Below are 24,776 nucleotides of genomic sequence, written 5' to 3'. Positions count from 1 at the left end.
TCTTTTTGGTGGTTTCTCAGGCATGAAAACACTCTAAACTGAAGTGCAGATCCATGTTTTTAAATGTAGAAGCTAAAGTACCTGTTCAACTGTTGCCCAGTGGCTGGGACGAGCTCATATGAAGACTTGAATCCCAGTGTGGATGCTAAGGATGTGATATTTATCACAAATCAAGCACAGAGGGAAGAGCTGAATCTGCTTGTGCGAGTTGTTTTCTAAAAGTCTTGCTATAATAGGCTCATTTGCAGGTGTTTCAGGATATAATGATAATGCTGAAGACAGCAAATTCAATAGCAGTGTTTTCCTATTTCAGCAATGGAGGCTAATTGAGTCAAGACTTAATAAGAGTTCAACTGTTCACTGAACTTCAAACAATGCTGTCACATTGAAAATATTTAAATGTGCCATATTTGTCAATTGTCAATTTTTTTCACCACAATCGAAATTTGTCCTCCGCTTTTAACCCATCTGTGCAGTTAGAACACACACACACACTAGTGATTACTAGGGGGCTGTGGATCACACGTGCCCAGAGCGGTGGGCAGCCCTAGCCCGGCGCCCGGGGAGCAGTTGGGGTTAGGTGCCTTGCTCAAGGGCACCTCAGTCATGGCCTCAGGTCTGGGAATCAAATCCACGACCCTCCGGTCACAAGACCAGTTCCCTACCACCAGATCATGACTGCCCCAGAATGGTTATACTGAAATGAACTGGTCTACCTAGTGTTACACCTCAAGAACAAGCTAACTGAAACTTAACCAGAATTCATTCTTAATATATATTCAGATAGTCCTGAAGCTGAGGTAAACAAGGAGGCAACATGATGGACAATGTGTTTTTACAAGAGTAGGTAACACTGAAACTTCAGTTTAATTTACTGACGAGCTATTAGCAAGTTAGACAAGCCATAAAATTTCCCTCTCTTTCGAAGTATTGTGATAGTCCTCTTATAAGGCTGAAATGTATTGTTGGCACTGCTGGCCTGGTTCTAGACTGCTTTGACAGGGAGACATTATGGGTGACCACGTCTTTCATCATATTTTGAAAGCCAGAACTATATTCAGGGCTTAATTTGAGGAGAGATGCAAACCCCCTCTGTAACACTCATCTCCATTTACCCCCCTCATCTGCCATAACCCCCATAACACTCACCTCCATTTACCCCCCCCCCCACCCCTCCCCGCCCTCCCTTTCAAAAACCCTCTGGATTAATGTGATGTTTTCACTCTAACAACAGATGAACTTTATACACCCAGTTGCCTTGGGCATATCAGGAATGCCTCATGTCACACAACCATAACATATCATAACATATCATAACATAACATAACATATCATAACATATCATAACATAACATAACATAACATATCATATCATAACATAACATAACATATCATAACATAACAACATATCATAACATAACATAACATAACATCGTCTGTACAGATGTGGAGACGAGGTGGTTCTGTAGAACTGTGGGCTTTCTCTTCATTACTCGGTGGAGAATTTGGTGAGTGGAGCTAATACAGTAAACCACAAAATCTGCTCCTATAATGTTAGGGGATTGTCTTAATAATGAATTAAATAAATGGTAAAAATAGGCTAATATAAATGTTTTACGGTCCACTGCATCCTCAAGACAAGAACTGCTTAGCTGGCCATGATGGTAAAGGTTTACTGCAGAGTTATGATACTGACTTAAACAGAAATATGACGTATAGTAATAAAAATAAATGTATCTTCAAATGCACACACTTAAGACTTAAACTGCAATACAATTCTCATGAAAGTCCAGTTTAATTATTGAAGAATATACTTTGCGTATGTGTTTTATAAAAAATGAGTAAGAGCCGTTGGAGATTCTCATCAGTCCCTTTAATTAAAAGCGACTGTGTTCAGTTTTGTAAATGCTTTTGTACAACTTTAAATCAAAAGGAAGAAGAAGCCTCAGCCCTTGTAAAACTGCTTGATAGCCAGAACATTATCAATCAGTAATACAGAAAGACGTGTTTCTGTAGCGTGTAGGGACGTTCGCGGCGTGTGCTGAGCCGTGCGTGGGGAAGACCACAGTGAACACAGCTAGCAGGAACTGGGCTCTGACATGACGTGGAGAACCCGGCAGATGTGGCGCTGTCAAGATGTTGATGTTTTTTTTTTATCAGAAAACCATATAGGCCTATCATAATTCTTACCCATGTACATCTATTCAGTGTAAAATACACAAAATAAAAACATGAAGTGAATTATAGTGATCAAATTATCACGCCGTCACAAGCTAAGAACAAAAAAACAAGTTCTTAAGGTAAACAACAAAAATAAGAAAAAATAAATATCAGGAGTTGGTGCGGCCATGTTTTTATTGACACAAAGATATGTTCTTCTCATGAGTTCTACTGGATTCATGGACGTGGATGAAATCAAACGCACAAACAAGCTCATTCTCAGAATTTCTATCTCTCATTCAGAAAACAAAATCACCCAGAAACAAAAAAAACCCCTCCGTCTGGTCACCCCCAGCTAATGGGGGAGTCAATGAGGGTTTTACCAGCACAACATTCACTGTATTGAGTTCCCAAAAGAAAAAAACCAGTAAGCAAAATAAATAATAATTTCTATTCTTACACTTTGGTTGATGTCGGCTACTATTTAACATGAGTTTTAAAAGTGTGATAATCAGTTCTGGTTTTAATGATAATGCACCTTTGAAACGGCAATACTGGCCATCAGAAATGCTACATGTATGTAGGGACACTGAACCCCAGAGCGGTAATGACAGAGATATGACACACTGTCGTTCAGCAGTGCTAATGAGCTCCAGTGGGGCATTCAATAACAATTAGTTTCATCATCTGATCCTACAGCTTTGTGACTACCTACAACACAACAGTCTGTCATGCACCAAGGATGAGAGAAACCCTTCAGTGCAGTCCACCTCAGCTCATCACTACCTCTGCACATATAACAGCTCTGAAAGGATACGCCTTACACCCTTTGGGGGGGATTATACAAGGAATTATAATTATGAATTAAATTTGGTTAAAAAACTTGGTTATATTTGGCTCGGGCAACAAAACTTAAGAAAAAAACAGAACATTGCTGATAATAATAATAAATAAATAAGTTGTGGCACAGTTGGCAACGTTAAGCATAACGATGATCAAATGTACGATGTGTTCAGGCCAGCCAAGCTCCTGTCTGTGAGAACGTTTTTCTTGCCTCTGTTTCATTGCTCCATTCTATTATTTTCTCTGGGTTGTTATCAAAGATTCCCTAAAGATTCCTGCAGAAAACAGCACTGTTATGCTGACACAAACTTGACTACAAATGAATATTACAGTGTATGAATATTCCTTGTGTATCTCTGCAGGTAGTACATGAGGTTTTCTGTAATTCATACATGCAAGTATACTTTTTTTTTCCTAATAAAAGATTTTTCTCATGGTTTGCCACAATCAGAGAGGCTCGCGATGGAGGTTCCTCTCACGATGGAGGTTCCTCTCGTGATGGAGGTTCCTCTCACGATGGAGGTTCCTCTTGCGATGGAGGTTCCTCTCACGATGGAGGTTCCTCTCGCGATGGAGGTTCCTCTCATTTGGGTTGCTCTGCTTTCAGGTTCTCTCCCTAAGACACTGCACCCTTAAGGCCTCATCATGGCTCAGCAAATCTGTTCACTCGGTAATGCGAGCCAAACTTTTCACTGTAGAGGAAGCGTCAAACAATGACAGCTGAGAGGAAGAGGCAGGGAGGATTCAGCACACACGTCCCCACCGAGGTCTCAAATTACCCAGCGTGGTGCTGCAGGCCGCGTCTCCAGAACTCCTCGTCCTTGGCGTGGCTGTGATTGGGAGAGCGAGACAAGTGTTGCAGTTGTGTTGCATTTGGCGTTGTTGTTGACGGTGGTGTGAGGTGTGGGAGGGAGAGCGGTGCTCGGGGACAGAGACTGTACCCAGGGAGCCTCTTAATTGGCCCCTGGTGAACAGCTGAAGGAGGCGAGGAGCAGCCAGGGTGCTGGTGAGAGACTGGCACCCAGCTCACATGGAAAGCACTGGGCACCACCAGGGACGGGCGTTGGGTCCAGGGGCAGGAGCTTGTCCTGCATGTGTTGTACTGTAATATAGTTTTATGTTGTTAATGTCGCCTGTGTGTTGTATGTGGGGGAAGATTTAGGGTTTTTGTTGTGTTTCCTCACTGATTCATCACGTGTGTAATGGCTGTGGTGTCTTTTCCTCACAACTGCCACCTCTGGTTTGCTCATTAGAGATCTGGACCTCTACGATTGTAAAGCTGTGTTGTAAAAAGCACTATATAAATACATTTGACTTACATTTGACTTTTTTGACTTTTTTGAATTTTGTTTTAAATCATCCAGTATGTTCAATCAGTAAAAGCTGGGATTACTTTATAATGAAACGTTTTTGTTGCTGGACATCAAGGTTCAAGCTCCCACATCTTGTCCGTTCTGGGTAAATTGCCTCCACACACTCCAACCTGAAGGCAGTATCAAACGTACTGTGAAACCTAGCAGTTACCTTTGTAGGCTAATTTGACTTTCAAGGAAGATGGTGGTTTCAGTGTAGATCACCTACGAAGTCAGACAGATATAAACCACCCATCTCAACTGAAAAACAGATTCAGAGTCAGATTGATCATTTCTAGTCTTGTTCCCATTATATTGGACAGACTGCTCAGACTAATATACACTGTAGAGACTATAGACTCGGGACTCTATGGCTGACTAAGCCCAGATGTTCCACAATGACCTTATTCGGTATTAATTTCAAGGTGCAGCTGAGGAAATGTGTATCATGTGATAGTAGGAGAAGGTAAATGTCACAAAGTCGCATCTCTGTGGTGTCTTTGATTGGCCAGTTGAAAGGGCATGATGGACTCACAATCCTGACTCCATTTTCCAATATTGTCAAAGCAACATTGTCACCCTGAGGTGAATAATGTGCCATAGTCGTGCCACCCAATCAAATCGCTCTGGGTATGTCTGGGTGTCATTCTGCTCCACTAAAGAGAAGACAACATGGCTGCTTCTGTTTGTGAGCTCCATGTTGTGGTGTGAATATAACACACTGCACTTCATGCTCAAGCAGTTCTACTCATTCCTGCTTCCATTCAACCAAGATCTCCTGTCGTGTATTAATGGGTTGTTGTCTCTGGTGCCTGAGATGTTGGTGAGATGGACAAACGAGGGGAGCAGATCCAGTGGGTTTAGACGTCCCGGACTGTCCTGGCTGCATCCTGACCAGGCCGAGGATGACAGCGCAGTGGTGGTGTGTCTGTTTATCCACTTAATGAGCACTTCCTGTCTAGATTAAAAATAGGCCACTTACTTGAGCACAATATTCGGGGTATATATGCGAGGTAGTGGCCCAATGATGGATCGGTCCATTTCTCATTTTTGGCGGCCGTTTTCCGACAGATGGTGATTTGCCAGTAAACTTTGTGTGCAGTGGTGAAGGCCCGGAGCACTGGGACTAGAGCAGAGCTGTCAAGCTGGAGGAACTTCCTGAAGGTTGCCTAAGATCAAGTGATGAGCCTCACAAGGGAAGCGAATCAAAGCTGCTTCAACAAAGCTGGCTTCAGTTAGCAAAAACTTCAGCCGGAAAAAAAAAAAACGAAGCAGCCAAGTCATCTGATCTTCAAGCGCAGAGGACAGCTGACCTGTGTGTGTCTTACCAGCACATTTAACCTGCACAACAATTAACACTCTACCAGTGATGACATGAATCCCGGGCGGCTTTGATGTGGTGAGGAGTGGGAACCCCCCCCCCCCACCCCACCCCACCCCCCCCCCCCCCAGCACATGGAGAGGGAGTGGAGTGTGTTTACATAACACACAGCGGTGGGAGCCAGAAAGAGGCGGCATGCCAGTGTTGGCAGGAGAGAGACAGACAGATCCCCCCGTCTGATCTCCGCTTAGCCACAGGCACTACAAGGCAACAGGAGCACCCCACGAATACATCACCCACGACGGACATGTTAAAGAAGGTAAAGGGCAGGACAGAGAGGTCGGGACAGACCGACAGGGCTCGAGAGGGAGATGGAGAAACAGGCACGACTCCCACCGAGGGCTCTAGGCAGCCCGCCTGTTCCCTCCCCCAACGTCCTGGCCACTCCGACGTCCTGGCCACTCCGACGTCCTGGCCACTCCGACGTCCTGGCCACTCCGACGTCCTGCCCTGAGACAAGCTGTGCTTGTCCCCCAGTTTGCTATAGTGGAACAGGGCACTGCCATCCCCTCAAGGTCAAACACTCTTTAAGTGCATTTGTCCCTGTTATGTAACCCCAGTAAATATTCTTTCTGTGCCTTCCACCTGATGCAAATACTGAATTGCCGGCGATGAGAAGGTCTACTCACTCATTTGGAGAGACAGGCGAGAGTCTTGCCTCAGGTAGCTGATTGAAGTTTGGAGCTGAATATCATTCTGGAGCATAATTTTCACATCTTACAGAGCTGAGTGACATTTAGCGTTACATCAGAGTGGAATATGAAAATGTTCTTTATGAGGGTTTTGATTAGTCGTGCAAATGGATGCCTGTGCAGCATGATTAATCATAATTATATATTTTTGTTTTTTTATTTTACTTTTTGATGCAGTAGTTACTGACTTTTGTTAAGGCAAAGGAAAATCTTGTATACTCACATATGTTTCATGAAAATCTTGCAGAAATTATTTAGTGGAATTAATTTTATGGTTGAAAGTTTCATTTTCTGCGGCTGTGAGCCAGTAAACAATGTGTTGATCCTAAACACCAGATACAGATTCAGTGTTATAGCTGTAAGCAACAGGGCAACCGGCACAAATCATCCTTCCCAGTTTTGTAGTCCATGTCCCCAATGAATAAAATGCATATTTGTGCTCCCATTTAAGTCTGTTGCCTGTGGTAACAGGAACAGAAGTAACTGTCTCTCATCTGCACCTCGTGTGGAGCTGAATACACTTGAAGTGCATGAAAAATAGAAGATAGTCAAGGGGTCGGGGTGGTGGGTTGGAGAGGGGTAGTGCGGTGGGGGGTGGGGGGTATTATTAGAAAGAGCCGTAGTAGGATGAAAATAAGTGGATGTGAGAGTAATACCAATCTTCAACCCCAGTAAGTAGCTGGCCACAGCTCAAAGTTCACTGCCAGCCCAGTGCCAGTGATATTGGAGTCAATCGATGTGACAAACTGCAAGCCATCTGTTAAAGTGACTCTTTTCCTTCTCCATGGCCACCTGCTTGGGGGGGCATTGATCTCAGTGTAGTCGCTGGAAAGATATCATTAGCACCATTTGCTGGGGTCGTGTCCGGAGCACTAACGTGTGATCCCGACCGCCTGCTCGAGGACGCTGGCCTCTGTGGGTTTGCTCGGCACCTGCAGGGTTCGTCGTCTCCCTTCACACAGTTGTTTTCATGTCTTTCCCGTCACTCAGATGTTGTTGCTCTTTTAAAATCCACGGCGTGCTCTATCCAGCACCATCCGCCTCACTGAGTGACATTTCAAACGAACCCTTTTGAAAATACTGAAATTAAGACCCCGCTCCCATGTGACGGCAGCACGGTTACTTAATGTGCTTTTCCTGCCGTTTTATTTAAGACGTTGTAATCATCCGTAGATGGCCTGCAGAATTGCGAGAGCGGTTTTTCGGGTGGGCTGAGCCTTCCTGATTTCTCACGCCGTCTTTCCCGCCCGCGCTGTGGTCGGGTCTCCTGCTGCGTCCAGGATCTCGCAGGTACAGCAGCGTGGCAGCTGGGTGGGCAGATCAATGCAACATGACAGCTGAGCTTTTACCAGTGGTATTTATAGGCCACGCCAGCGCGCCCTCTCTCTCCTTCTCTGTCACTGCAAGCTCATTAGCAGTCGATCAGAGATCTCGGGTATGAAAGATCCATCCCCCCAGTAAGTGAAAGATATGTCTGCTCCTCCTCTTCCCTAATAGTCACCTGACCATCCTTTGTAATCGGTGTCCTCTGTAATTACGATTTTGTCTGTAAATAGAAGAGAAGATACATCCGAGCCCAGAATATGCTCGTACGCTTCAGGAAGCTGATGGAGTGACATCATGGTGATGTGCCAAGATCATTTCTGGGACGTCTACGCCAGTCCTGCAGCATAAAGTGAATTGAGGGGTTGTACTGGCTTAGTGGAGCAGGTTCTAAACGGCCCAGGAGCCACAGCAAAGCGGAGGGTTCTCGTCCAATCTCAGGCTGGTCTTCAAGATATGCTGAACTAATGCTGAAGGGCTTCATTCTGTTATTGCTGCTACTGAGACCTCAGTCAAGTTCTTATCCAACTTGCTGCAGGGGTGCATAAAGAAGGTTGAATAATGAGAGAGGTTAACTTGATATTTCAGACAGTTTATTAAAGGACTGTTTACTTTGTCGCTAAACCAGGCTACAATGGTCCAATCAGGTTTAATTTCCTTGTCTAGCCAATCAGACTCATAGAGAATGAGAATCCTTTTGGAATGCACTCATAAAAGGAAACACGTACCATGTTTCAGATACCAAAATCAAATTAGGGATTGCTTCCGCTTTTGGCATTAGTGTTTTAAATAGCTCTAAGCATAAAGCAGCTCCTTTGTTTTTATTGAATTCTATGGGCAGTATGCTTACATTGCAATCTGTCACAGGAATTTACATTTGGCTTCCTGGTCCTCACAGGTGTGTTTACAGTATCATCACCCCGGAGCGGTGTTCTGCTGTAGCGCTGTCTGAGACGGTCTACCAGGATGGGCAGAATCTCCCCCTCTGTGGTTCTAATTAACTGATGCCACAGGATCGGAGGAAGGGAAGTGGGATATGGAAAACAGCAGAGCCAGCAATGCTAATTAATGAACTTCAAAAAGAATTATTAAATATGCATAAGGCCAGAAGCAACAGTTTGGAGTCAGTGAATAATTTAGTCTGAATGCTTAGCCTGCTGCCCAACATCTTATTTTGTGGATAAAACGGGCAAGAATGCAAAAACTCTTTTCTGTATTTCCTTCCAATGAGATCACCTTTATAGTCTGGATAAAGACTTTTTGCTCAAACTTCTCTGCAGAGTGCAGCTTCACCCTCTGTGTTTTCTCCAGGAGTGTGCTGAAGTCACCGCCTGCATGACAACTAATATGAAATCATAAATATTTGTTCAGCGTTTTTTACTGAAGCGCTCCTGTGACTCACTGACCTTGATTGAAGTTAATATGAAAGTTTATGCCATGGCGTTTGTAGTGTAGTCACCTCTTTGACTGCTATTCCCCTGAGGTCCAGGAGCAAACATCAAACATTCACATCTTTCATTTTGAGCTGATGCCCCTAGACATTCTTTAATTAAGACCCATCATGTCATTCCTTCTGCACAGATTTTTGTCAGAAAGTGCCGCTTCATCGTAAGCTCTATGTCTGGGAGACGGAAGACTGTATTTACCATATAAACCAGTCTTGGTACATCTATAGTTTTCTTCATTTTACTTTCCCGTAAGAATAAACATTTGATAAGGTGGATGTTTGTTTGTTTGTTCTCTTTATATTACACATGGCACATATTGGTCCGTCCAGTGAATCTGTCTCCAGACCTTGACATCAGGGACAGCAGCTCAGTCTGCGTTCAGTAGCAGTAGCGTCTGAACAAGCTACTGGGACAGCTGCTCACTGAGAGAAACACAGTAGTTTAAATATTAAAAGGCTGTAATTTGAAGCTGACAGATATATTCATACTATTAATGCATGTTCCTCCCAATTTGATCATTTTTATCATTTGTTGCTTGTAATGCGTAGTGTAATGTTTGTTAATCATTAATGCAGTATTGACCTTACTGATATTGCAGTCACAATATGTAAATGTGACAAATCCTCACTAGGCTGTTTTCTAAACCTAGTCGTGAACTAAATACTAGGAAACTGGCCTTAAACTTTGTAATTCACATTTTATAAAATGTAAAGCATTTTGGTTAAAATAAAGTAGGTCAGTTTCTAGCTATCATGGATTTAAAAAGCTGCATTGCCAAGCATAGCACCAACCAAGTATTAGCAACATATTTGCAATATTGAGCTTTATCCATATTATAAGTTGTTGTGATTCTAGCAGCTTGACTTCTGCAATGATGTGTGGATATGATGCAACAGCAGTGTGGAGTTGTGTGGAGTTGTGTGGCATTGTGTGGAGTTGTGTGGAGTTGTGTGAAGAGCAGGTACCACCGTCATGCACAAATGTGGAACAAAGATGATTGACAGGGCAAAAACCCCACCATGTCCCCTTATATTCGCCTCGCTTATAGGCACCCGCTGGAAACTCAGCTCTTACCAGTCAAGCTTTTGGCAAAAGAATTTTACTCAGCAAAGTTTTTTTATTTATTTATCTATTTATTTATTTTTTTTAACGGAGAGTTATTTTTGAGTCCGTATGAAGTATGTAATATGGATTCCGACATCGCAACAAAAGCTATTTGGCTGCATTTGGAATAAAAATTCTCCTCTCGGAAGAGAGAAGGTCATTTAATTTCTCTGGTGCAGATCGAGCCAGCATCAGTGAAGCTAGCGCAGGGTTGGAACATGACCACAACCAGCTATTAACACGCTATTAACACGCTATTAACACGCACCACCCAGTTAGCAGTAGCACTGCTCCTAACCACCAGGAGCAGACACAAGGCTGTTAGCACACACCCCTGATCTGATACACACACCCCTGATCTGATTCACACACCCCTGATCTGATACACACACCCCTGATCTGATTCACACACCCCTGATCTGATTCACTCACCCCTGATCTGATTCACTCACCCCTGATCTGATTCACTCACCCCTGATCTGATTCACTCACTCCTGATCTGATTCACTCACCCCTGATCTGATTCACTCACCCCTGATCTGATTCACACACTCCTGATCTGATTCACTCACCCCTGATCTGATTCACTCACCCCTGATCTGATTCACTCACCCCTGATCTGATTCACTCACCCCTGATCTGATTCACACACCCCTGATCTGATTCACTCACCCCTGATCTGATTCACTCACCCCTGATCTGATTCACTCACCCCTGATCTGATTCACTCACTCCTGATCTGATTCACTCACCCCTGATCTGATTCACTCACCCCTGATCTGATTCACTCACTCCTGATCTGATTCACTCACCCCTGATCTGATTCACTCACCCCTGATCTGATTCACTCACCCCTGACCTGATTCACTCACCCCTGATCTGATTCACACACTCCTGATCTGATTCACTCACCCCTGATCTGATTCACTCACCCCTGATCTGATTCACTCACCCCTGACCTGATTCACTCACTCCTGATCTGATTCACTCACCCCTGATCTGATTCACTCACCCCTGATCTGATTCACACACTCCTGATCTGATTCACTCACCCCTGATCTGATTCACTCACCCCTGATCTGATTCACACACCCCTGATCTGATTCACACACCCCTGATCTGATTCACACACCCCTGATCTGATTCACACACCCCTGATCTGATTCACTCACTCCTGATCTGATTCCAGCACACAGGGAGGGAGCAGCACATCTGCAGCAGGTAGCGATTTGCTCATTTGCTTTAAAATGAGGCTGCTGGAGCTGCATGTCCCCAGAGAACGTACCTATTTCCACAGGCTGTCTGAGGGTCAAGGTTTGGTCAGCAGAGGAGAAAAATAGCTGCCTCGTTTAAATAAGAGAAACAGCCACTTCAGAATGAACTGGTTACAGAGCCTTACACACACACACACACACACACACACACACACACAGAACTAAACCCAAGGGTAACCACTCTCTCCTCTATAATTGGTGTCCCTCATGTATCTGTATTTACACCAAGAGAATAAATGCAGAATTATTTCTGTGAGACTTCATGACATTTGAAGGAACAGCACTGTGTGCTACGGCCTAAAACTATCACGTCTGTCTGTCTGTTCTGTAATTGTCATTTTTACAGAACAATTTTAGTGATAATAATCCATTGTGTTTTTGGTAAAAATTGTGTAATTGGGAAAAAATATATATACAACATGTAAAATATTGCATTTTGGTTTCTGTTGGCTGTTGGAGTTTTTCAGCTCAGCATTCTGGTCACTTTTGGCAGTAGTTCAGTTGAAGCGGCGTGTGGCCTGTTAAATTGACCGTTCTGTCTCGGCCCAGTCGTGCATTCCAGCAATGAGGCAGCGCCAGAACACCTGATTAGGGTGAGTCAATGCAGAGGCAATGAAGAGAAAACGAAGAAACAAGCAAACTTTTAGGCCTTTTGTATCATCCGCAGTGTCATCTGCTCTGAGTCGAGGGCGTTCTGTCTTGTGGCGGCACGGAGGGCAGTTTAGCTCGTTCACATTTACAGCAGACGTCATTGGCTGTCTCGTCCTGGCAGGTGAGAAGACGTATTTGGGTGAGGTTAGGACCAAACCATTTTTCACCGTGAATTTAGCACGAGACGGAGGATGGCTGGATCAGGTCTGACAGGATGGGACTCCTCCCTCACGGCACCGCGATTGATTCATTCTCTGAAAAATGCAACAGATGTTAATGTTTGGAAGTCACCAGTGCAATTACAGGATCAATCCACCTGCTCTGACCTTCACTTCAAACAGCTTCAAATGTATTTGTCATTCAGGACAGATGTGCTGTCTATAGAATGATGTTTTATTTATCAACGTACCTATATTCACCTTTCGACAGCAGCAGAGACGACGTTTCTGTTTTTATATGAACTTTGCTGCAAAACGTAATATCGGTTCAAGTAAATTTTGTTTATTTTTTCCACTTTTAAAAATGAAATAAATAGATGGCAGTGGTGCCTTGTGCGGGCCGGTGCAGGTGTGCTCTGAGCTCTGAGCGTTATCTCCCTCCGCTGCCGTAGTCTTCCTCTGCCATTTTGGTTTCTCGGACTCCCACTCTGTGCAGGAAGCCTCGAGCAAGCCGGCAGCACTGTGGGCGGACGGCCGACCTCATTGGATGTTTGTCCCTGGTTGGTGGGACGCTGTCTCTCCCCCTCCTCTCCTCCCTCCTCTCCTCCCTCCATCTCTATCTCTCTGTCTCTTGCCTGGCCCTGGTAGCGGAATGAAAGCGCCCGGTGCCCATTTTGGGACACGGGCGTGAAATCTGCGCAGCGGTTCTGGGCCCACTTCTCAGAAGGCCTCATCGTCAGGCCCGTCACGCAGCAGAAGCGGCGAGTCCCTCCGGCGGACAGCTGTCCTGCACCATTAGATCTCGGTGAGCAGAGAGACACACACTGCTGCTTCTCCCTCTCGGGCGGGTGGAGGCGGGTGGAGGCGGGTGCTGGAATGAGCTCCGTCACTCCCATCCACCCTTTCCAAATGTATAGATTTTTTAAAGCTTTTCTGCTTCACCCTATTTAGCTTTGTCAGTGGGACCCTCACCTCCACCACACCTCAGTTACCCAACAGTGGGGCGTGGGGGTAGCAGAATCTGGAGGAGACACCCCATGTTTTTAAACTAGCAGCATACATTACTGCAGACATCTGTGAATAATGCTAAGTGTCTCCAACAGTCTGATGTTCTGTGGTGTGAAGGAAACTCCAGCACCATTTCTCCCGGTGAGGACAGTTGTATAAGTCCTGGAGCTGAAATGAAAAGGTCTCAGCACAGGAGGACACCTCCGCCTCGCAGTTTAATGGCTGTGCAGTTCGACCGCCCTCGATTTATCACACGGAGCTTTAATATTTTTGGAGCTTTTTTCCCTTTAGCAGAACATTTAACCTTGTTTCTGCTCATATCTCCCTGTGGGAGATCCCTGAGGTCCAGCCCTGAGCTCTGGAATAATGCTGCTAATACTACAAGTGTTGTCATGTACTGCTCAAAGTAATTTAATCACAAACAGGGTAATAATTGCCCCCCCCCCCCCCCCCCCCCCATCCTTTGCTATAACCCACATTGTGGTTGAACAGTACGATGCTTTCTACGCCACTCCCTTTCACTCCTAAATTCCAGCCAGAAACACCTGATGTGTTTTGTGCCGGTCGTGATACCTGAAGAGCATCAGAATATCCTGGATTACGATGCCACACACAAAACCTTATGATTTCATATTTAAATCGTTCAGGGCTCGGGGGCGGGGCCGATGCGCCCGTGGAAACGCCCCCACGCTCGTGTCATTTTCCCCTTATCTGCAGGTGTGAGTAAATGGTGGGCGGTGTGGTGCGCTGTGTTAGGTCCTGCTGTGTCACATGGGACGCCTGCGCCCGCCATCCAGTCGGGCTATTTCTGCCCAGCGAGCAGCAGCCGGGTCCCTGCTGTGTCCCAGGCTGGGTAACGAGCCTCGCTGGGCCCGGGGAGACCGGCTCCATCACAGCGGCCCGGCTCTACCTTCCCAGGGGCCCAACAGGCAGCATCCTTCTGCCGCTGTAACTGCGGGCTGCTTCACGGCCCAAATGTCATCCATCACACCGCAGTCTTGTGAAGCAGCCCGTGCCTCCTGATTAATCACTCTGCCCATTATTGCCAGAGCAGAAATGATTGAGGCGTTTCTTCTCTTTTGGCCCCTCATCAAATCCACATAATAGATTAGATAATCTCAGCTCCCTGGGATTATTCTGCTCATTTCCAGGAAGATTTTGAATGAAGTACGTCTCTTTTTACCACATCCAGTACAGACGTTTAATTGTACTCTGTTGTTGCGTGGCTGGTTCTCTATATGTTTGGCCTATATTTACTGTTCCAGCAAGAAGACCCTGGAAACAACAAGAGAGGTGACGTGACTGGAGCTGGCAGCTCCGCTCTAGCGTGTCTACCATTCAGAAAACTCATCCAGTGTTGACTCTCTCTCTCTCTCTCTCTCTCTCCCTCCCTCTCTCTTTCTCTCTCTCTCTCTCTCCTTTCTCTCTCTCTCTCCCCCTCTCTCTTTCTCTCTCTCATTCTTTCTCTGCTTCTTTTGTCTCTCTCTCTCTCTCTCCATCTCATACACATTTCTCTCTCTCTCTCTCTCTCTCTCTCTCTCTCTCTCTCTCTCTCTCTCTCTCTCTCTCTCTGATTTTGGCAGTTTCAGCACACCCCCTCCCCCATAGCTGGTTCCCAAGCCCTCACATCAGATGTGGGCAGCTGATAGCTGATGTGATAAGTGCCTTTTCTCCTCTCTTTTATCTGTGGTGGAGGAGCTTTGCCCGGGAGCTTCGCGTTCGCCACATCTTGGCTGCCTGGCGCTCCTCCGTATGGTCTGAAAGCTCGCTGTGTGTTGAAGGGCTGGCACGGTGGCTAAAGGTTTGTGGCAAGCACACAATGAGCATCGCTGGAGATTCTCCAGATTCTTCTGCTCACAAGCCGCCATCTACATTTTACTGCAGCGTGTAGCATAAGAGTTCGTAAAGGGAGGAGGTAATGCACTGGGATTAGTGCCAGATACTGTTCATGAGAGAGAGAGAGAGAGAGAGAGAGAGAGAGAGAGAGAGAGAGAGAGAGAGAGAGAGAGAGAGAGAGAGAATATGAGTGAGTTTGTGTGTGTGTGTGTGAGTGTGTGTATGTGTGTGTGGTGTGTGTGTGTGTGTGTGTGTGTGTGTGTGTGTGTGTGTGTGTGTGTGTGTGTGTGTGTGTGTGTGTGTGTGTGTACAGGGGTCCATGAGCACATGTCTGAGAATTCATGTATTTCTCTGCCCTGAAGGATGTGTGTCCTGAGGACGGTAAAATGGTGTTGTGATCCGTGTTGTGATCCGTGTTGTTCATCGTTCACATGCCGGTGTGAGGCTGTGCACACGTTCTTGCTGTATTAAGATAAGCAAAATAACAAGTTCCTTTGAATCTGTGGTAAAATACTTCACCAGTACATATACATATAACTGTACTTCACATTTCAACATTTACTTGTGTATCTGTATATTCAGGAGTGTATTCAGAGCTCATTTCTAACATTTAAAATGCACTCACAAAGTAACGCATTTATAAAGGAATGTCTTTGCTTCTGTGCTCTACATATATTTTAGTATATGAGTGTGTGTGTGTGTGTGTGTGTGTGTGTGTGTGTGTGTGTGGCCTTTAGAGTAAAAACAGGTCCGTATGTCTGAGTGCGGATATATTCAATATGAAAGCTGGGAAGACAAAGGGAGACAAAGGGGAGACGGAGGGGAGACAAAGGGGAGACGGAGGGGAGACAAAGGGGAGACGGAGGGGAGACGGAGGGGAGACGGAGGGGAGACGGAGGGGAGACGTATGTGAAGACGACAGCAGGTGAATAAGAGGAGTCAAGCTGAGAGGAACCAGTGTGTTTGTTTACAATTCTGCACCTCGCTCCTTTAGATGGGCTGAGAGAGAGAGAGAGAGAGAGAGAGAGAGGGCAGAGGAGAGAAAACAATAGAGAGAGAAAATGAGAGTGAAAGAGGGCCAGACGGAGACAGAACGGGACGCTGGTCTTTGATCTTTCTGTGCATGGGTTTCTCTCTGTTTAAGATTCCACTGCTGCCTGTGATGTTAGGTCTGTCTGAACAACAATACAATTTGGGCTTGTTTGTGAGAAAAGCGTTGATTGCACAATCCTGCGCTCAGAGCTGTAACAAATCAGTGTGGTTACTGATGAAGGTTATGGAAGTCTGCCTCAAATCCATATTTCACCACCCACCATAAACACACTCCTGATAGGCTGGGGAGACGGGGACAGTATCCTCCAGTTCAAACACTAAAGAGGAATGAGTTCCAGGAAGACTAGGGACCTGTGTGTGATACACACACACACACACACACACACACACACACACACACACACACACACACACACACACACACACACACACACACACACACACACACACACATTGCTGCTGGTGTTTGGGAACAGATCTACTGTTTAATTCATCCATAAGCAATTTGAAAAAAAGAATTCACATCATGGTTTATACTACCCCTCAATATATCCAAATTTAGAGAAGATGAATTCTTGGTTGTTGTTTATACAGATGACTGGGCTGCTGAATCTCAGTGGCGTGTTTAAAGGGAAATAAGGTGCATTTGTCTGTGTAATGTAAACGTGCCTGATGATGAATGAATCCAAGACAACGGAACCACGCTGGAGCCACTAAAGTCCAACAAGTGTCGACGCTTAGGACCTGTGGGAGCTGCACCAAGACACGACAGGAGACGTTCCACAGAGAGGAAGTGATTAAACTCTGCTTTTATGGCATCAAGAGGAGTGTGTTTGTGTGTGTGAGAGAGAGAGAGAGCAGGAGACAATCGAATATCTGCACATTTGAGTGGTACATAGGTAAGTGCGTGTGCTCATGTGTGTAAGTGTGGGATTTGTGCACTGGTGTCCTCACACATGTATGTTTATGGTTGTGTTCCTCTGAATTATGCATACATGCATAATTGCGTTCCTTCAACAGTGGTGTGAGCTGGTGTCCGCACACGCACACGCACACGCACACGCACACGCGTGTGATCAGGTCCTAATGAAGGAACCGTTAACACTGGGAGGACCAGAACTTTCCCACAGGCAGCTGCTGGCTGGCGAGGAAAGGAATTCTCCCCGATGCCAGTTTGTCTTGTCTTGTTTGTCTTGAGGCGGGTGTATCTGTGACTGTCCTGCACTGAAGCGGGTGTATCTGTGACTGTCCTGCACTGAAGCGGGTGTATCTGTGACTGTCCTGCACTGAAGCGGGTGTATCTGTGACTGTCCTGCACTGAAGCGGGTGTATCTGTGACTGTCCTGCACTGAGGCAGGTGTATCTGTGACTGTCCTGCACTGAAGCGGGTGTATCTGTGACTGTCCTGCACTGAGGCGGGTGTATCTGTGACTGTCCTGCACTGAAGCGGGTGTATCTGTGACTGTCCTGCACTGAAGCGGGTGTATCTGTGACTGTCCTGCACTGAAGCGGGTGTATCTGTGACTGTCCTGCACTGAAGCGGGTGTATCTGTGACTGTCCTGCACTGAGGCAGGTGTATCTGTGACTGTCCTGCACTGAGGCAGGTGTATCTGTGACTGTCCTGCACTGAAGCAGGTGTATCTGTGACTGTCCTGCACTGAAGCGGGTGTATCTGTGACTGTCCTGCACTGAGGCGGGTGTATCTGTGACTGTCCTGCACTGAAGCGGGTGTATCTGTGACTGTCCTGCACTGAAGAGGGTGTATCTGTGACTGTCCTGCACTGAGGCGGGTGTATCTGTGACTGTCCTGCACTGAAGCGGGTGTATCTGTGACTGTCCTGCACTGAGGCGGGTGTATCTGTGACTGTCCTGCACTGAAGCGGGTGTATCTGTGACTGTCCTGCACTGAAGCGGGTGTATCTGTGACTGTCCTGCACTGAGGCGGGTGTATCTGTGACTGTCCTGCACTGAAGCGGGTGTATCTGTGACTGTCCTGCACTGAAGCGGGTGTATCTGTGACTGTCCTGCCCTGAAGCGGGTGTATCTGTGACTGTCCTGCACTGAAGCGGGTGTATCTGTCACTGTCCTGCACTGAAGCGGGTGTATCTGTGACTGTCCTGCACTGAAGAGGGTGTATCTGTGACTGTCCTGCACTGAGGCGGGTGTATCTGTGACTGTCCTGCACTGAAGCGGGTGTATCTGTGACTGTCCTGCACTGAGGCGGGTGTATCTGTGACTGTCCTGCACTGAAGCGGGTGTATCTGTGACTGTCCTGCACTGAAGCGGGTGTATCTGTGACTGTCCTGCACTGAAGCGGGTGTATCTGTGACTGTCCTGCACTGAGGCGGGTGTATCTGTGACTGTCCTGCACTGAAGCGGGTGTATCTGTGACTGTCCTGCACTGAAGCAGGTGTATCTGTGACTGTCCTGCCCTGAAGCGGGTGTATCTGTGACTGTCCTGCCCTGAAGCGGGTGTATCTGTCACTGTCCTGCACTGAAGCGGGTGTATCTGTCACTGTCCTGCACTGAGACGGGTGTATCTGTCACTGTCCTGCCCTGAAGCGGGTGTATCTGTCACTGTCCTGCACTGAAGCGGGTGTATCTGTCACTGTCCTGCCCTGAAGCAGGTGTATATGTCACTGTCCTGCCCTGAAGCGGGTGTATCTGTCACTGTCCTGCCCTGAAGCGGGTTTACTTCTGTGTGTTTCCCTTGATGTGTAAGCAGATGTGGCGGGTTATTAGAGGCCCTCTCAGAGGGCTCTTACAGTATATATAGTGTCAAGAGATTGACGTGGCATGAGATTGTGTTTCTGTTGGTCTCCTTTTTTGTAATAAAAAAAAAAATTTTGGTTTTGAATTTAATTAATTTATGTCTCCAAAGAGCTGCACACTGTGAAGGCAGAAAGCATTGTTGACTGCTACGGTTGGGGGCAGAGAGAATGAGGTCAGAGGTCAGAAGCAGAGAAAATAACCTCTGGCAGAATGACTGACCATGACAGGCATGACAGAATGACAGGCCATTTGTACTGTTTCTCCGGGACCATTATATCCCAGTACGGGTGGCACATGACTTAACTGAGATTCAAACCCAGCCACAGGGCACCAATATGCACTGTGTGGTGAAGCAGTCGTGAGTTTACTGCCCCACTCTGGGCACTTTATGCCTGATGTAGTAGAAAGCAGAACGCACATATGGGTCTCTGTCATCCCAGAACATCCTAGGTCACGCCGACTTTGAAACTGATTCACTCAACCTTCTCCTCTCCTCTCCTCCTCCTCCCCTCCATCTTTTTCTCCTTCCTCTGTTCCTCCCTTCATTCCTCATGCAGCAGAATTCTCATGAAACTCACGATATGGAGAGAAGATGGGATGCAAAGCTCAGAAGCCTTTGAAGCCGATTTCTCCCGTGTGCATCAAAGCTGGGATGAAATGTACAATACAATATGAAATTGTGATTTATGTGGCGACCAGAAAGGATCTCTCAGATTGAATATGTGGCTGGTTACTGCATTGTGAGCACACAATCATTGTGATGTGGAATTCATTTTACTAAGGACCTTTTTGGCATTCAGTGATGTATCATGTGATTTTTTTCAAAGTATGAAAAAAGTCTTATCTCTTTATCACTTGAATCTGTGCCAGAAAATAGCACCAGATTAAAATGTACTAATGGAAAACGATCATGACAATTCAGTTAGTGTAAATGTAGATTTTTAACCACTCAAACCCAGCTGCAAATGCCCACCAAAGAGGGCACAGCTGCCCATGATCAGATATTACCCACATATCAGCAGAACCTGCTTACAGTGATCCAGCAGCTGAAAACTCCAAATGTGGAGATTCTGAGCTGTGATGTCCCACTTCTCAACGACATGCCCCCACCATCACTGGTCCCAGGTCATGACCCCTGCCGCTGTGTTTGAACAAGGCAGAAACCTCACCCAACTCAAGATGTTACGCTGTGCCAGCCAGCCAGCAATGCAGAAACATCAGCTGAATGACAAAGCATTAAAAATATAAACATTTAAAAAATGAAATAAAGAAATTATTTTGCCCCCACCAACACCCATTAACTGTTAATCTTTCATCAGCCAGAATGAATGAAAGCCCACCCCCCCCCCCCCCCCCCCCCCGCGGGCTACTCTCCAGACAGATTAGCGACGGCTAGGCTAGCCCTTACTCATTCTCCCCACACGCCAGAGCCCTGAGCTAAGACACCGTGTGGCCCCTTCACAGTGTTTCACACGCCTTTCAGCCTCTGCTCCCCATAGCGCCAAATCATCTGTTATTGTCCTGCTCCCAAAAAAGATAAAGATAGCCGACCTGTGTGACTACTGTTGCCCCACACCACAGCCAGCTGCTCCCTCCTCCCCCCCAACGCACACAGATACTGCAGACTTGTGCTAACAGGTAATCAGAGACTGGAGCCCATGGCAGAATCGAGTCGGTGGATTTTGAACTATTGCAAGGCAAACTCTGAAACTCGCAAACTCTGTAGATAAATTTTCTATTTTTTGACAAGGAGGAAACAATATGTACTCTTACCTGTCAGAATGCTTATCTACTAGCCCAAGTGTGCTGGGTCTTCCTCATATTCTACTCCCAGTATCCCCAATATTACTCCCAGCTCAACCTAGTATTATTACCAGTAATGTAACTCCATGATCAAAATTCAGACAGCAACGGGAAGGTAAGCTGAGGTAGTTCATCACCTGCAGTGCTAAAAGTCCACCTGACTCAATTCTCCTAAACGATGTGGAAATTGTAATTGATTTCCACAAGCACCTTCCAACATCATCAGCCCTAGAAATCAATCATACAGCCATCAGTGTGTTCTCGTCATAGTGGGAGCCCCCATCCTGAACACAGCCAGGCAGCACACAGATCACTCCACCTTTACAAATGAACAGATGTGCTCAGAGGGAACAAAATCAAACCTCATCACAGAGCTCACCCAACTAGCACTCTGCACAACATCTATGTGAACTGATGGTATCTTTCCCAATGTATCTTTCTGTTGCTATATTTTGTATGTGTCCAGATGGTTGATACCTCTGAAACCATATTGGTGATTCTGAATCTGAATCTGGAAGCTGAAACACGTGTTTTGAGCTGCTGGAAATGTTTCACGTTTCATGTTTTATATTATACTGTGCAAATGGTGTATCAGAAAATGATAGAGATTTGGGTTTGGGAGAGGAGCGCCTACCTCTAACTCAGGGTTATTTGTCACTTATTAAGAGCTGATAGACATTTTATCTCTATTCTGCACTGCACCCACATTGCTGCTGTAAATGTGCACAAAGCTCCAATCAGCCTTGAACCTCCCCCTCCTTTCAGCCTCCCACTTGAAGCTCTTCCACAGCTCTGTTCGATTGTCGCAGGGCTCGGCTTCCCTTTGCCAGGCTGCATAATTACCATGCGAGCACTGTGGACTGGGCCTGTTTTCTTCATATCACTCTGTTGTCTTGCCAGTCATTTCTTGCTCATCTCCTTTGGTGTTTACAATGTGGCGAATCACAGCCATACGATGTGACAGGAGATCAAATGAAAATGCTGACTTTTCAGTCCATTATATGACTGTCTGTAACAGGTCTATCATGACATTATGAAGTCATGCTTAATTTGTCTCATAGATTGCTTATTGGACCATAGCCTGTGCTGTTCTGATGTGCGCTCTGTGCCCAACGGCAGGTTCTGGCATGGCGAATACACTGTGGCGGTCAGCATCAATGACTACCTGGACGTCTACTGCCCGTACTACGAGAGCGCACAGCCCCACGGACGGATGGAGCGCTACATCCTCTTCATGGTCAACCACGACGGCTACATGGCGTGCGAGCACAGGATGAGGGGCTTTAAACGCTGGGAATGCAACCGCCCACAGAGCCCGGAGGGGCCACTCCGCTTCTCAGAGAAATTCCAACTCTTCACACCCTTCTCGCTGGGCTTCGAGTTCCGCCCTGGGCACGAGTACTACTACATCTGTAAGAGCTCAATTATTGTCAATGGACAAAATAATTTCTATCTAATTTACATGTGATGAGTTGCAGTTGGCAATCATACTGCTGTGTATGAAAGTACCAGGGTGTTACTGGTTGTGTAGGGCATCTGTGGAAAAGGCAGGGAGTCAAAAAATAAAAGGCCCAGATCGTTTAATCTTACAGAAGTTCTTTATGCAGCCTGACTGAGACTCCTGCCCTGTAGGCCAGCAAACATCACCTAACAAACATCACCTAACCAACATCACCTCCACCAACATCCTCACAGGTGTGAATACGTCAGCCTGAACTGCTCAGAAAACACTGATGCTGTGGTCTGGGAACTGTGAGCAGGCATCAGTGTTCACACCTTTATCTTCTGTGTAGGGCCATCTAATCACAAATGGACACCCAAAATGCTTGGCTGTTTCCAACTGCCATTTTGAAAGCATCTCCAGTAACCACTTGTGATTTCAGACGTCGTGTCTGCTGGGGGAAGATGTTGCACGTACATCTCACATCGTCTTCTTCTGCATTTGTTTGCAGATAAAACTGTCCTGCAGATACTTGCTCATGTAGAGTTCCTGGCCTAAATGGAGATAAGCCTTTTTTTGCTAACACTCTAACCATAGGCATTGCCATGATAAAGTAGCCTGGTGGAGAATCGTGTAGTATGATTGGTTCTCTTCTGCTCTCACACTACAGATATCATGTGGTTAGATGCATCCTAGATCATATCCAAATGTTTGAGTAATCTTATCACAATGCTTCTCTGACATGCTGGACTCTATTCACACATGTACTTAGCGCTGTCCAATTATAATCGGATCAACCAGGATGCAGGATGTATGTTAACGCCAGATGTGAGAGCTTAGCAAATAAGAGAGAGAGAGGGGGGGTGGGGGGAGCTTCAAAAAACATAAAAACAGAAAGGTAGTGAGTGAGGACATTCTTATGATGAAATCAATACCATAACTCATATAGAGAAATCAATAATGTAGATAACATCAGAATGATGGGATAAAGCAATGGGAGACTATCAACGAAGGAGAGGCTGGGGGAGGAGTCTGAGAGGCTGGGGGAGGAGTCTGAGAGGCTGGGGAGGAGTCTGAGAGGCTTGGAAGGAGGAGTCTGAAAGGCTGGGGGAGGAGTCTGAGAGGCTGGGGGAGGAGTCTGAGAGGCTGGGGGGAGGAGGCTGAGAAGTCGGCAGAATCTTTAACGGTCCTCAGCAGTGCAGCGGAGAGCCTCTGTATTCTCAGTGCAAGATGTGATCCAGATTTGCTTGATGTTAAATTTCATGTAGGCTGGTAGGAATCAGAATATCAGGAGGTATTTTTGAACACGGCCCTGTTGGACATTTATATGGGAGACGCTGTATTTTGTAGTCAGTTTGATACTGAACTGGAATATCACTTTCATGACTAAAGTAGAAAAGGTAATTTGACCTTCTGTGTTAAGACTATAAATAAGGATGGGGGGGGGGGGGGGGGGGGCTCACACTACTTTACAGATGTACAAATATCTCACAAACACTTTATTTGAGATTTTTTCTTAATTAGACACCTTGCACATGTGCTGTTAGCTGCTGTGATGTACATCTTAATGGTCAGTTTCTGACGACAGGAGCAGTGTCAGTGACAGCGTGTCAGATGAGTGTAGTTTTGCAGGCACCCATCTCCCCGGCCAACAGCCTCTGAACCACACTAGAAGTCCAGCGATACTTCAGTACATCAGTGACTCCAGCATGGAGCTGCTGTGCTTATATCTCCCCATCACTTGTGGAGCCTGTGGTCAGAATATGAGCATTAATAAGTGCGATAGAGTGTCTGACAAACTGGGCATGAAAACAAGCCTGCACGCTGCACATTAGATTATATTCTGTAAAATGCACAGTTCATCTATGAGATTCATTGCTTTGCAGGTGTTTTGTAGCCATTTACAATGAAGTGGCTGGTACTTTAACGTCGTCCGTACCACGGTCATTTTGGACTTGGGTTTGGATTCGTTTTCAATATGGCAGAAATCCTGGAGAGAACAGTAGTGATTTTAGGTGTGAGCCACACGGGACAGTAGCAGTCCTGGACTCCTTTGACAGACGTTTGTCAAGCTCAACGTTCTGTCAGGCTCTGTAAATAAAATGAAGGCTGTCAGGCTGTGTAAATAAAACTCGCAGCAACTGTTCCCAGTACTCTCCCTGGGGATCTCACACACCACATCTTCATGTTCTCAGTGCCCTAACACACCTGCCTCAGTGCGTGAAATGGGCCGCCAGTTACTGAGTGGTTTGAATTGGGTCTATTGGAGCACAAAACACATTCACCTGGTTTTAAAACAAAACTCCTAACTCATAATAATGAATAGAATACTCATACTGAATATGGATCACTTCTCTAACAATGACTGGAGATCACTCATAATGAATGGAGATCACTTCTCTCATAATGACTGGCCAGTAAGTTCATGTGGATTATAAGTTTACACTTGATTCTAGTCCTGTTAGCATTTTGGGGT

At 46.0% G+C, this 24,776-nt stretch overlaps 1 protein-coding gene across 1 annotated transcript in view; it reads left to right on the top strand.

The window, feature by feature from the left end:
* efna2a (ephrin-A2a) overlaps nucleotides 1-24,776 on the top strand; it is a 64,336-nt gene that overhangs the window by 34,040 nt on the left and 5,520 nt on the right. The window contains exon 2 of the mRNA XM_076975706.1: nucleotides 21,979-22,271. Within this exon, the coding sequence (XP_076831821.1) occupies nucleotides 21,979-22,271 (293 nt within the window). The remainder of the gene's footprint in view (nucleotides 1-21,978; nucleotides 22,272-24,776) is intronic.

The sequence above is a fragment of the Brachyhypopomus gauderio genome, chromosome 16, assembly GCF_052324685.1.
Source record: "Brachyhypopomus gauderio isolate BG-103 chromosome 16, BGAUD_0.2, whole genome shotgun sequence".
Classification (NCBI taxonomy): domain Eukaryota; kingdom Metazoa; phylum Chordata; class Actinopteri; order Gymnotiformes; family Hypopomidae; genus Brachyhypopomus; species Brachyhypopomus gauderio.
Note: the sequence above shows the minus strand (reverse complement) of the source record. Positions and strands in the feature narration are given on the sequence as shown.